The 12,403-nt window shown below is 66.9% G+C and overlaps 1 protein-coding gene across 2 annotated transcripts in view; it reads right to left on the bottom strand.

The window, feature by feature from the left end:
- Positions 1-12,403, bottom strand: part of CAMSAP2 (calmodulin regulated spectrin associated protein family member 2) — a 33,469-nt gene that overhangs the window by 13,733 nt on the left and 7,333 nt on the right. Inside the window, exons 2-6 of one of the 2 annotated variants that reach the window (XM_028531128.2) lie at positions 10,112-10,371; positions 7,480-7,641; positions 6,245-6,328; positions 2,690-2,722; positions 182-323 (exon numbers count right to left, since the gene is read on the bottom strand). In XM_028531128.2, the coding sequence (XP_028386929.1) occupies positions 182-323; positions 2,690-2,722; positions 6,245-6,328; positions 7,480-7,641; positions 10,112-10,371 (681 nt within the window). The remainder of the gene's footprint in view (positions 1-181; positions 324-2,689; positions 2,723-6,244; positions 6,329-7,479; positions 7,642-10,111; positions 10,372-12,403) is intronic. The other variant, XM_036016217.1, reaches the window with a different exon arrangement.

Below are 12,403 nucleotides of genomic sequence, written 5' to 3'. Positions count from 1 at the left end.
GTTCCGACCCCAGGCAGTGGCTCCGTGCGGGCGCACCCTGCTGCCGGAGGGCTGGGGCCCGGGGCCAGCTCGCGGCTGCCCTCCCCGCCCCTGGCTCACGCACAGACGCCCTGGGGGGGCGGGGGTCCCCTACTCCCTGAGACAGCCCCCCCCCGCGGCCCGGGGCGCCCCCGCCGCTCACCCTCCAGCCGGACGACGCCGGGGCAGTAGAAGTGGATGAGGGCGGCCAGCGCGCAGCCGTCCGCGCCGTCCTTCAGCAGGTTCTCCACCAGCGGGATGCAGGGCAGCTGCTTCAGCAGCGCCTGCTCCTTCCTGTAACGAGCCTGCGGCGTCGGGGAGAGACCAGAGTGAGCCGGCGCCCGCGGCACCCGGGAAGAGCCAGCACTGCGGCCGGACGAGCCCCCGCGCAGCCCGGCAGAGCAGCGAGGACCGCGCACGCCGCCCCCTCTCCCGCGGGGCCCAGGGCCCTCACCCGCGTCACACACACACACACCGCGGCACCGCTGCCCCCATGCAGGACAGCACGCCCAGCCCGGCTGCCCCCCCACGGAGCAGCGCCAGCCGGATTCTGAGGGCGCCGCGCCCGCCATCAGCACGCTCCCCTGCAGGGCACATGGTCCCGGCCTTGACGGGGGCTCCCGCTCTGGGCCCTCCCTGGGCGGTCCTTCCCCAGCAAGGCCCCAGCAACCCGGGGGGCGGGGGGAGGGCAGAGAGACCTGCCAGGGGGGGCCACACTGGGGCGGGGAGGGGCACGTGGCCCTGGGTGGGGGGTCCTGGTGGGCAGGAGCAGCGCCCCGAGGGCCGCGGGTGGCGGCCGGAGATACACTGACTGTGGTCTGAACAGTGCGGCGGCACGGATAAGGCGGGACAGCTCTGACTCGGGAAGAGCCGCCCCCACTGCGGCCGCACTGGCCGGGCGCAGGGCAGCCCGAGGGCCTCCGCGTCCCCAGGAAACCAGAGGAACCCTGGTCCGGGGAGACCGAGGGTGCGCTGGGCGCGGGTGTGCAGGGCAGCTCCCCGAGCACGAGGCCCGCCTGGGGGCGTGGGGGTCGGGGGCCAGCTCCTGCACCGGCTGACCCAGGTTCAAGTCCTGGTGCCGCCACTCACCAGCCTCATGCCTCTGCCGCCCCATCTGCGAAATGGGGAGATACAGACGCCCACCTTCCCGAGGCCACGAATCCGGATCCTGGGGGGTCGGGCAAGACGCCACAAAGCGCTGCGCGGCCCCTGAAGCCGGGCACGCGGCAGGCGCCGACTGCAGCCACAGCCCCCGAGGCCAGGAACCGGCCGGGGGGCGTCAGGAAGGTGTGTGCACAGGTCCTTCCCAGCAGAGCCCGTGGGCACGTCGGTCGCTGCTGCTTAAAGAGCTTTTACGAATAAAACTAGTTCCCCTCCCAGTCCGTCTAGCTGCTCGTCTGTATGTTTCACAGCTAAAACACGGTTGTGAAGTAAGACACTTCTGTCAGAATAAAACCAGGAACGCAGCGTCCTGAAAGAGAGCGGTAACCCCCGGGCGAGGCTGACCCCCTCTGGAGGGCGGGTGGCCCTCAGCCGGGCAGATGCGTCCTCCGGGGGGCGCTGTCCCCCAGCCCCTCCGGCTGGTGCCCCAGAGCAAGAGCTGCAGGGCGCTCCCCCACCCCGTAGCCCTTCCCAGGTGCCCGTCCCTGCCCGTCCTCGCCCCCCGGGGCTGGCAGACCTGCACACCTAGGGCACGACACCCAGAAAGACACTGCGTGCACTGCACTGCACACGTCCCTCCGGGGACTGCTGACGTCACGCAGCCCTTGGCACACGGCCGACAGTCTGCGGATCAGCCCTGAGAAGGCGGGAGCGGGTGCGGGAAGGGGGCAGGGAGAAGCCGACCCGGAGCCCGGCCGCGGGCGCCCGTGCTCATGCCCGGTCAGCTCCAGCCAGGGCCTCACCCTCCCAGCGAGAAACATCTGCCTCTTCTCGGAGGTCCCCCCCGACTGCCCATGCGCCCCACTCCCCAGGGCAGCCGACCGCCCAGGGTCAAGGACAAAGACCTGCAGCGTGCCCTGGTCCTACTGTGCTCTGCCGGGCAGCATCTCTGCACCAGGGTCACGCGTGCATGGACTGGCACACGAGGGCGCACGGACACACGCATGCACAGGCATGCACACACACGCACGAGCACGATGCACACAGCGGTCTGTACGGAGCTCCAGCAGCGAGTGCCGACGCTCAGGCCAGACGGGCAGAGACACATGAGCGGCATGCCAAAGCCTCGCGGTGACCTATCCAACCCCCCCTCCCCCCGCACTGGGTCCCGGAAGATCCGCCCTCCGAGTCGAACGGGGACCGGACCCAGCGGAGTCCAGTACTGGCAACAAGGGTGCACGGAATGTCACTTGTTCATACATAAGGTGTCCCCTACCAGTCAGGCTGGAACTCATCAGTCCACATTCACGCTTTTCACCCCAGTTACTGGTGGTCTGTGGCTGCCAGCAAAAGAGGCTTCCGCGTCAAGTGATTTTTACGGCGTCTGCCCCAGACCCCGACTGGTTTTTTAACTCTCTCCAGCCCACGCAGGAGCAAACACCCGAGTACCCAGCCTGGGCAGAGACCGACAGGTCCACACGAAGCGACGGCACCAGCGAGACACGGCGGCCGCGCCGGGGTCTCGGGGTCTCAGGTCTGGGGGGCATGCGGGAGGCGCGGGCACACTTACGGGAACCAGTTTCCAGAACCACTTCGAAGGGGACTTCGGAGGGAGCAGCAGAAACAAAGGGAGAGGGAAAAGTCATCAGAATCGCGTCCAGCTAGGCCCGTCAGTTCTGACAGCGGGGGGGTTCCACGTGTATAGTCCACACGGCCTTTTTAGATGCCGATTACTGTCCGCTCGAAACACACGTGGATTTAAGAAGTGGATGCGTGTGGACAGAACCAGGCTACAACCCACTGAGCGAGAACCCACCGACTCCCACAGGTAACAGGGAGGTGGCAGCTGAGGGCAGACCTGCTCATAGCGAATCAGAGCCCACAGCACACGCAGAGGGGAGGGCGGCGTGAGAAAGGCGCCCGGTGTCCCCGTGTCAGCGCCACAGTCACACTGCTTGGGGGTGGGGGGGGGCGCCAGCAAGCAGCCCCGGCGCAGGGGGCATCACAGGGGGCCGGGCTCTGGGAGCGCTAATGCATCTCTCCTCAGGCCCAGCCCTCCGCAGAGAGTATTGGGTGGAGAAAAAAAACCATGTAACCATCTCCGAATTTTTAAAATGCTCAGTGCACCGGGCTCCCCGCTGAGCTGCACGGAGCTGAGAGTGAGACCAGGGTGCAGGCCAGACCGGGTGCTGTGCGGCCTGCAGAGGGTGAGCGGCAGGGAAGAACGGAGTCAGCACCGGCCACAAACGCCCCCGCGGGATAAACTGCAACTACGAAGCAGAACCTTAGGGGCGGAATTCTAAACAAAAGCCACCTGACTTAGGCGGGTCAAGTCCTCGCAATTATTCCACTGAAATGATGGCAAGGAAAGGAACCCAAGGCAAACCTAGGAGTCAGACCGAGCGATGCACCTGAGAGCGAGTCACTGTATCAGGACTCGAGGGTTTGCTCTCCGCCTTCACGAACGCACGAGACAGACAGCCGAACCAGCTACAACGTTGCAGGTTAGACACCAGCACTCCCCAAAGACAGCGCCAAAGGGGCTAAGTCCTCGGGATGTCAGCCCACGCCCTTCGTGACAGAGGTCAAAGGCCCCATGCACTGGGGGCAGAGACGGACAGGCGCCCTAGCAGGGTCCTGTCTGCCCTGCAAGGGGCCGGGACACTCGGAAAGGGGCCGGGGCAGGGCAGCGCGCCCCCAGCGGCCTGACTCCGGAGCCCTCCTCTCGAAGGCGTCTCAGGCGCCGTCTGCAGAGGCAGAGGCGAACAAGGGAGCCAGCCACGGGGGTCAAGTGCTCCGGCACCCGGGTCCGGGCGGAAACCCGCGCGGGCTGTGCCGGCTCGGCACGGTGCTCAAAGCCCTCGCACCGGGGACAGCGTGCTGGCCTCCCAGACGGGCCCTTCAAACGAACAGCAGCTACAGCCGGGGACGTGCTTCTTTCTCCAGGAGGAGCCCGTGCGCCAGCCCCCAGCCCCCGGGGAGCGCCTGCCCCACACTCTCCGCGAAGAGCAGCGGAGGGGACGCCGAGGGGACGCGTATCTCTGCTCCCCCGAGAGGCAGACTCTCCACAGAGCTCGCGCCGTGGCTGGAGAGCGCACACCCGTGAGCGTGGGGCTCTCTCCAAAACCGTCCACACAGCCTGCCGGCTAGCCTAGTCCCGACCACGCCCCCACCCCGCCGACCACGCCCCCACAGCCGCCGACCACGCCCCCCCCGGGCCGCACTCCCCCACTCCCGCGTCCCCTGACCTAGTGCCCTACTTTGCGAGCAGCAGGCACCGTGAGACGTGCCGGGAGGCGCTCACGGGCGGGGGTGGCCGCCAGGTGCCCGCTCAGCCCCGGGGCTGTGGAGTCCCGCCAGGCGTGTCCGTGTGGACGTTCACGTGCCGGCCCCGCTGCCACGCTCCTCCCGGCGCTGAACGCTCACGGACACAGTGGGGACGGACACTCTGAGGAGCACTCCCGCCACAGAACTTGGGAGCCATCCGATCCCACCTTTCAGTTTTCCCAGACACAGAAAACGAGGCCCGGAGAGGCCCGGCGCCTCCTGCGGGTCGGGGAGCGCGGCGGCGGTGAGACCCGTCTGCCCGGCCGCCCTGCGCTCAGCTCGCTCCGCGCAGCCGCTTTGGGGAGTGGAAGGTGGACCTCCCGCCGCCGGCCGCGACCTCGAGAGCGTTAACGCAGGGCTGCGGGACTCGGCAAACAGGGACCACGAGGTGCTCAGGAAACTATGCCAAAGAGGTACTTGTTGTTGGTCTGACCCTCAAGTTCAACTGGGCCTCCACGGCAGGACCCGGAGGGGCACCGGCGGCAGAGAGAGCGAGTTGAAACCAGAGGAAACCCCATCAGTGAACCGTCCGGAGGCTCCTCAGCGCGACGCTTCTCTCCGCCCCCACCTCCGAGGACGCCGCGGAGGCCGCCCTCAGAAACCGGCCGCCCGGGGGTCCCACCGGTCTGGGACACAGATGACACCCGGTTCCCCACGGGAGCGACGCTCGCTGGGCCCTCAGCTCACAACCTGTGCGCCGCACCGCGGAGTCTAACCGGTCAGCGGCGTGGGCGCGACAGCGTCCTGGGGGCACTAGTGACCACTCCGGGGGCCGCCTTCCCGGCCTCACCCCTGATGAGAGCCGGAGACAACCGGGGGGCGGGGCTGCACCCATCCGCAAGGCGCAGGCCCCCAGGGCCCCCAGAAGCGGGAGGGAGGGGCTCAAGGGGAGAGGCCTGGGGAAGGGAGGGGAGGGACGGCGCCAAGCAGTGAGGTCCGGTGGTGGGAAGGCCACATCCACTCTGATCCAACTTCCGGGGAGAGGACGTGGAGCCCCCACAGCAGTCCCCGAGCGAGTCCGTGCCCTGAGCCAGGGCCATCGCTGTGACGCCCGACGTCCAGCGCAGACCCAGTGTCCAGTGTCCGGGGCCTTGCACAGAGCGTCTTCGCCTGGGCTGGCCCTGCTGGCAGCCTCCCCTCCCCTCCCCTCCCCGCCCCTCCCCCTCCGCAGCAGCGCACCAGGACTGGGGCGGGGGGGCCCCAGAGGAGCTCGAGGCCTGCGTGGGGATGCAGAGGCTACAGTCGTCCGGATGGGAACCGAGTCTCTGACCGATCCGGTCCTCGCGCCTCAGCGCCACCGCCGCAGCACACGCTTAAAGGGCTCCCACCGCCGCGCACCTCCAGAGATGGAACGTTCCGCCGCATGGCAGACGACGCTCTCGGCTCAGTCTCAGTGCGCGACACACACGCGCACCCAGCCGAGCGTTCCACACGCCGTGCGAGCTTCTCAAAGCCCGGGCCCACGCCAGCATCTCCTCCTGCCCCCCCGGGGCGGTCACGTGGGCAGCTGACATGCCCGACGGGACTTCCAGAGTTGGTCTGGCCACACGGCAGTGTGCGCCCGTGTTCCCGTGTCACACGCTTTCCCAGGAGAACCTGGGAAAACGGCTCCAGCCGCTGACACCTTCCCCCAAGGCCGTCGCCCAGCCCACCTCCTCTCTGCACCTCCTCTGCCCCCGGGCTCCACAGCCGGGCTGTGCGTCCAGGGCAACGCCAAGGCCACCGGAGGCAGCCCAGCGAGTGCCCTGGGGGGGGGGGGCGCCACGCCGGGTGCCCGCCTCTCCTCCGAGACACATACCTTCTGCCCTCCCGGCGCCTCGGCGGGGTGGTGCGCCTTCAGCTTCTGTTCTTGCTCGATGATGTCTTTCAAGTGCTCATTCACCTTGAAACACAGACACAGCCGCTTGAACTCACACTCAAACACACGGCTACGGTAACTCAAGGTGTAGGTGGCCGTGGCCGGTCTCCGAGGCCAGGCACCGACTGCGCTCACATGAGGGGCGCGTCGTTACCCCGACCAGAGAGGGCGTGTGTCACGGGGGCTGCGTTGGTGACCTGGGATCAGCTCTTTAACTTGTCGAATCCCACTGGCCGCCCCCGTGTGTCAGGGAGGGGCCGCAGTGCCAGGGCAGACACAGCTGCTCAGCACCTGGTTCTAACGCTCAGGGAACCGTGCGGCCTCTCTCTGTTCAGTAAAGGCCCTGCCATCTCTTGCAGGACCGGACGGTCAGTCCTTCAGCTGCGACCCAGACGTGCCCCAGCCTCAGGGGGGTGGGGGGGGTCCAGCGTGTGGACGGAGGGAGAGCCAGCGCTGCGGTGCGTGCAGCGGGCCCGCACGGGCCTTTCCCAGGTGGCTGGCTCCCCAGCAGGCTGTTCAAGCGGCCCCGGCCCAGAACGGTCAACGGACGCCTGTCCAGTGCATGCAGCACTTGCTGAGAGTATCTGGAAAGCTCTGGGTTTTGAGTCAATGATTTCAAGGTCATTCTAGTAATAGTAAAAGTTCAAGTTAATCAACAATGGCCTTTAGAAAACATTAACGCCGTTATCATCCACTGAACCTAAATCAGTAGTTTTCTGAACTCGCCTAACACCCAGCTCAGTGGCTAGACACGTGGAGGGTTTTAAGTGATGCCGAGCTGCGTGAGCGACGGCGCCTCCTCCACGCACACCCCACCTGCGGCGTTCTGGGGACCTGTCGTCGACACCGCAGGGTCCGCTGGGGGCTGCCGCGACCCAAGGTCTCTGGGCTCGGCCCCCCCGGCGGGCAGACGGCACCCCGAGGCGGTTCCGTCAGCGTCCCGGCGCTTTGAACAGCCGCCACCTTTAAATCAGGTGCTGGCGCTTCCTTCACTTTCCCTCATTTTAAGATGCAGAACAGGGGCGGGCCCCCGGCCTCGTGCAAGTCTGACGCCGGTCGGCGGTTCCCTCGCTCCCGCTCGCTGCCGTGCACCGGGTCCTCTCGTCACCCCTCCCCCCTCGCCCCCCCACCCCCCGGGCCCAGGGCCTCCCCGCTCCAGCACGGGGCCCCCCCACCTTGTTTATCCAGTAGGTGACGGCGTCCTCGATGTCGTAGGGCAGGTCGGTGGCCTGGAAGAAGGCGGAGTACCGCTGGGCGCACGCGATGACCTTCTCGACGCTGACCATCTCCACGGTGTAGGCCATCATCAGCGTGTCCACCATCGCCAAGTGGGCGCTCTGGAACGAGGGGCAAGAGCCGGGCGTTACGTGTGGGGCTCTGGCGTGTGAGCGCGTGCGTGCCGGGATGCCAGTCACGCTCCCTGACTGCCGCGGCAGGACACGCAGACCCCGGAGACGACACTGCAGGAGCACGTGCAAGGGGCACACGCTCAGGACGAGGGAGCCGCTCATCTGCTCCTCATGGGACGCCCCCGTCCCGCCTCTTCCTGCGTGGGGCAGTGCCACTGCCGTGGCCATGGCCGTGGCCATGACCGAACAACGTGACCCACGCCCCGCAGCGTCACCTGGCTCTGCTCGCGGCCCACGCGTCTCAGCCACACAGACCTCCGCGTCGGTCCTCCCGCCTCCAGCCCCGCCCCGCTCGTGCGGCCCGGCGTCCTGCCTCAAAGACCACTGGAGGCGGGAGAGGAGCTAAGAAAGCGTTGTGAGAATCTCAAACGGCACAGGGAGGGGTGTGCCTGCGTTCCCCAGCCCAGCCAGCAGCGGGGGGCCACCCATGTCCGCCCGGACAGGGCGGCCGGCAGAGCCCAGCTGGCCTGTCCACTGGGACTTCCCACGCCGACTTTCTCTTGCAGTTGGAACCAAGGACGACGTGAGCTTGAAGCCGAGCGCAGGGGCCACAGAACACGGGCACAGGAAACACCTCTCGACAAGCAGGAGCCCCCCCTCCCCCTCCCGGAGGGTGAGCACAGTCCCTCGTCGCCCCGGGTGCCCAACATCTCCTCGGTGCTTGGTGAGAGGAGGCACCTCAGGGTGCGTTTCTGGTTTGCACAGCGACAACTATTTCAGAGAAGGTCTGATCAAACTACAGACATCAGCTCGTGAGTCCCGTGTGGAAGTCTCGATCTCATGTCGCATCCCACGCACGGCACACCCACACGGGTGCTTAAGTAGCTGGGTCCCGTGGGTGTCCACTCTCACTCCCTGCGCTGGCAAAGGTTGTCTGTGGTTTTCAGCTCAGGAGACACAGTCCCCCCGCGAGCTCCGAGAGGTCTGTTCACACGGGCCACAGAGACACAGTGGTTCTGTCCATCAGTGTCACGGCAGCGACCGGGAGCTTTGAGTCAAACTGGGACGAAACCCGAGACAATACACACCCAAAACGAGCTCCACAACTGGGAGGCCGCAGAGGGCTAAGGCCCCCCGTGGCCGCCCACAGGGGAAGCCAGAGCCGGGGGAACTGGGCTCCGCAGCACGGGAAGGGCGCCATCGCCACGCTGGCCCCTGCCACCGGCTGAGCACGCCCCAGCTGGCAGCTGCTCAGTGGTGTGCGGGGAGCCGGAGTGACACCGTGAGCCCTCTGCAGTGGCCTCTGGCACGCCGACCTCATGGGGAGCTGACTCGGGAAGCGTGTCGAAGGGGAGCCGCTCCCATCACACGGTCACCAGGCTACCGGACTCACGTCCCCCCATGCGCAAATGCACAGCTCCTCCGGGGGCACGGAGCCGCCAGCGGTGACGGTGCAGGGTTCCTGGGAGGGGGCCGTGGCCGAGAGCCGCTGCCGCCCCTGGGGCCGGCCAGCTGCCTGCACACGGGACAGCCCCTAAACCGAGTCCCCAGCAATCAGAGGGCGGGCTCGGGCGAAACCGGAGCCGTGGCCTCGAGCTGCCAGCTCCCAGACATTCTGGGTTACCCCTGGTAGTTCCATCATAAACCTGTGACCAAGTCATCAACCAAATCTTTCTTGAGACTTCATCTCCATTCCTTGCAAGTGATAAAACGGGTTGTTCACAAGAAGAAAAACAGGCCCTGGTGGCGTGGCTCAGTGGCTTGAGTGACGGCCTGCGAACCAAAGGGTCGCTGGTTCGATTCCCAGTCAGGGCACATGCCTGGGTTGTGGGCCAGGTCCCCAGTAGGGGGCGTGTGAGAGGCAACCACACACTGATGTTTCTCTCCCTTTCTCTCTCCCTTTTCCTTTCTGAAAATAAATGGATGACATCTTTTTTTAAAAAAAAGAAGAAAAATAGGCAGCAAGCGAAGTAGGTCATCGCCTCATTAAGGGCTGGGCTGGGGGGACCGGTGCTGCCCACCCTTCTGTGGGTCCCCAGTCTCCCACGGCTCCTGGTGTGTCCTTCCACACACACCTGCCTCCACGTGAGGCGGTCTCGCAGGGGAGTGGGGCTGCACCAAACGTGCAGACCCTTGTCCTTGCTAACACCGCTTCAAGGACACCCGGCACTCTGGAGACCCGAGCTGCAGCGGGATGGGGGCCTGGGGCAGCCAGCGGCCCGCCTACGCATGGCTCCGGCCCCAGACACAGTCCTGCGAGGTCCCCGCCTGCTTGTCCCCGGGCAGCTCCCCGCCCTCCGCTGAGCGTCCTGCAGGGGGAGCTCCTGCTCATCCAAGGCACTGACGCACCTGCCCTGCAGAAACTCACCGGCTGGCCACTCCAGCGCGGGAGCCACGCCGCACCGCCCACGCCCGGGGGCGCCCCTGCAGACCCCGCGACCCGGGGGGCGGGACTCACCATCTGGATGGGCTTCTTCTGGAGGTCTCGCTCGGTCACCAGCCGCTCCTGGTCGGTGACGTACAGGCCCTTCTGCGCCAGCGCCTGGATCACCGCGTCGTGGCCCAGGAGCGGCTTGGCGGCATCGCTCTTGAGGATGAGGCTGCCCGCCCGGCAGTACAGCTCGGCCGACAGCAGCAGGTGGACCACGGGGGGCTTCACGTGCTCCTGGTCGTACTGGTCCGTGTAGAAGGGCTCACGCAGGTCCTCCGGCACGTTCTCTGCGGAGGGCGAGAGGGGGAAGCTCGCTCGGGCTCTCCGTAAGGGAGACACAATGTACTCGGTGGTCACTACCCTCGCCGCAACAGCGTACTCGCTGGTCACTACCCTCGCCACAACAGCGTACTCGCTGGTCACTACCCTCGCCGCAACAGCGTACTCGCTGGTCACTACCCTCGCCGCAACAGCGTACTCGCTGGTCACTACCCTCGCCGCAACAGCGTACTCGCTGGTCACTACCCTCGCCGCAACAGCGTACTCGCTGGTCACTACCCTCGCCGCAACAGTGTACTCAGTGGCCGCGGAAGTCAAGGCTCTTCCTCAAAGCAACTGTGGTCCTTCAACTGAGAAGACGACTCACGAGAGCGTGGCAGCTGCTCTGAAACGAGGGCAGGCCCGCCCGGATGGAAGACACCGCGCCGAGCGAGTTCTGGGGGGACCACAGAGCAGACGTGGAGACGGGGGCTCCGGCCCGCCGGCTCTGGGGCAGTCACCCGCACGCACGCGCACTCGAGCGCTCAGAGTGGGCGAGAGACCCTGACAGCGAGTGTCGGAGACGTCCCTCCCATCCAGGCAGTCAACCGGGCAGTGCAGTGGGACAGGTACTTCAAGGGACAGCTGGCCTGGCCACCTCTGAGTGCAGAGCCCCTTGCCCGAGAGCTCCTCCTGAATTCCCCTGCCCCGCACCCTGCGGCACCCGCACCTTCCAGGGGCCACGCCCCACCCCGCCCAGCCCGACCCGCTCAACGGAGACGCAGAAATCACACCTGGGACCTGACAGGGAGCCCAGATGCCCACACCCCCACCCTGTGCCAAGAGCCGCCCCACGAAGAAGACGCCGCCCCACGCCCCCAAGGCCACCCCCAAATCCTCGGCAGGGGCACCTTTCACCTGCCGGCAGCAAGGCTGCCACACCAGCCCGACACGGCCAGCGCGGGCCACCCTGTTCTCAGCTTTCCCACCCTCCCCCCACTCCTAACCGGGCACTGCGCTTCCCGTGACAGCCAGGACGAGACTCAGGTCTGCCCCCACGAGGATGGGTCCCCACGGGGACGGGGAGCCGACTCAGCCCGCCTCCTCCCAGAGCTCGGGGTCCAGACGGCCACCCCGCGTCCCTGGCGGCGGAGTCTCCTGGGCGGGCCGCTCTGGCGTCAGAGCAGTGAAGCGTGGTGCCGATCAAGGCCCGCGTTCCACAACAGGCACGCTCAGAGAATTAAGGAAGTCTTTGGAGACCTTCACCTTGAAGCTCTGCGAGTCTCCCTCCCAGAACAACTGGTCACCACACGGTACTACAGCGCGTATTGCAGGTGCGTTCTCCGTGTCACCGGCGTGGTTGTGGGGACTCAGGGGCCGAGAGACAGCCCCCGCCCTCAAGGAGTCGACGGCCGGCAGGCGTCCAGAGAGACAGGCCCAGTCCAGCCACTGGGAAGCTGGAGGCCACGCGAAGCATCACGTGGCTACGCAGCCCAGGAGGAAAGCGAACAGTTAAGCCCCCGAGTCCAGAGAGAGAAGCAGCAGCAGCAGGCTGGCGTGACTCATCTGGAAGCACCAGAGTCGGAGGAACAGGCTGACGGGATTCACCAGGAGAAGAGAGGCTTTCTCGCCAGCAGGGGGAGGGGAGGCCGACGCCCACTGCCCCAAGTAGGAGGGGAAGGGCCCGCGGGGGGCCGTGGGGGGCCAAGCGGGGAGGGGAGGCCTTCGCACAGCAGCTGACGGGGAACCGCTGGCCGTCCCAGAGGGCAGAGTGACACAGGAAGGGTGACGTCCGGGGACATCACCCTGGCATACAGCAGTGGCAGCGGTGACAGGCAGTGGTGACAACCAGCAGGAGGAGGGGACACGGGGAGAAGGCGCGGAGGAGTGGGGTGGCAGCGGGGGCATCCGAGAGGGACGGCCGCGCTGCAGAGCGGGGGGGCGGGGGCGTGGGGGAGGGCGGCCCGCGCAGGACTCCGCAAGGAGGCCAAGAGGAGATGCGGCGATCTGGGAATCTGGGACCCGGCGACGTCTAAAAATACCGCCACCCTCGTTTACTAA

The sequence above is a fragment of the Phyllostomus discolor genome, chromosome 15, assembly GCF_004126475.2.
Source record: "Phyllostomus discolor isolate MPI-MPIP mPhyDis1 chromosome 15, mPhyDis1.pri.v3, whole genome shotgun sequence".
Classification (NCBI taxonomy): domain Eukaryota; kingdom Metazoa; phylum Chordata; class Mammalia; order Chiroptera; family Phyllostomidae; genus Phyllostomus; species Phyllostomus discolor.
The sequence above is the reverse complement of the archived record's forward strand: the minus strand, read 5'-3'. Positions and strand labels throughout refer to the sequence as shown.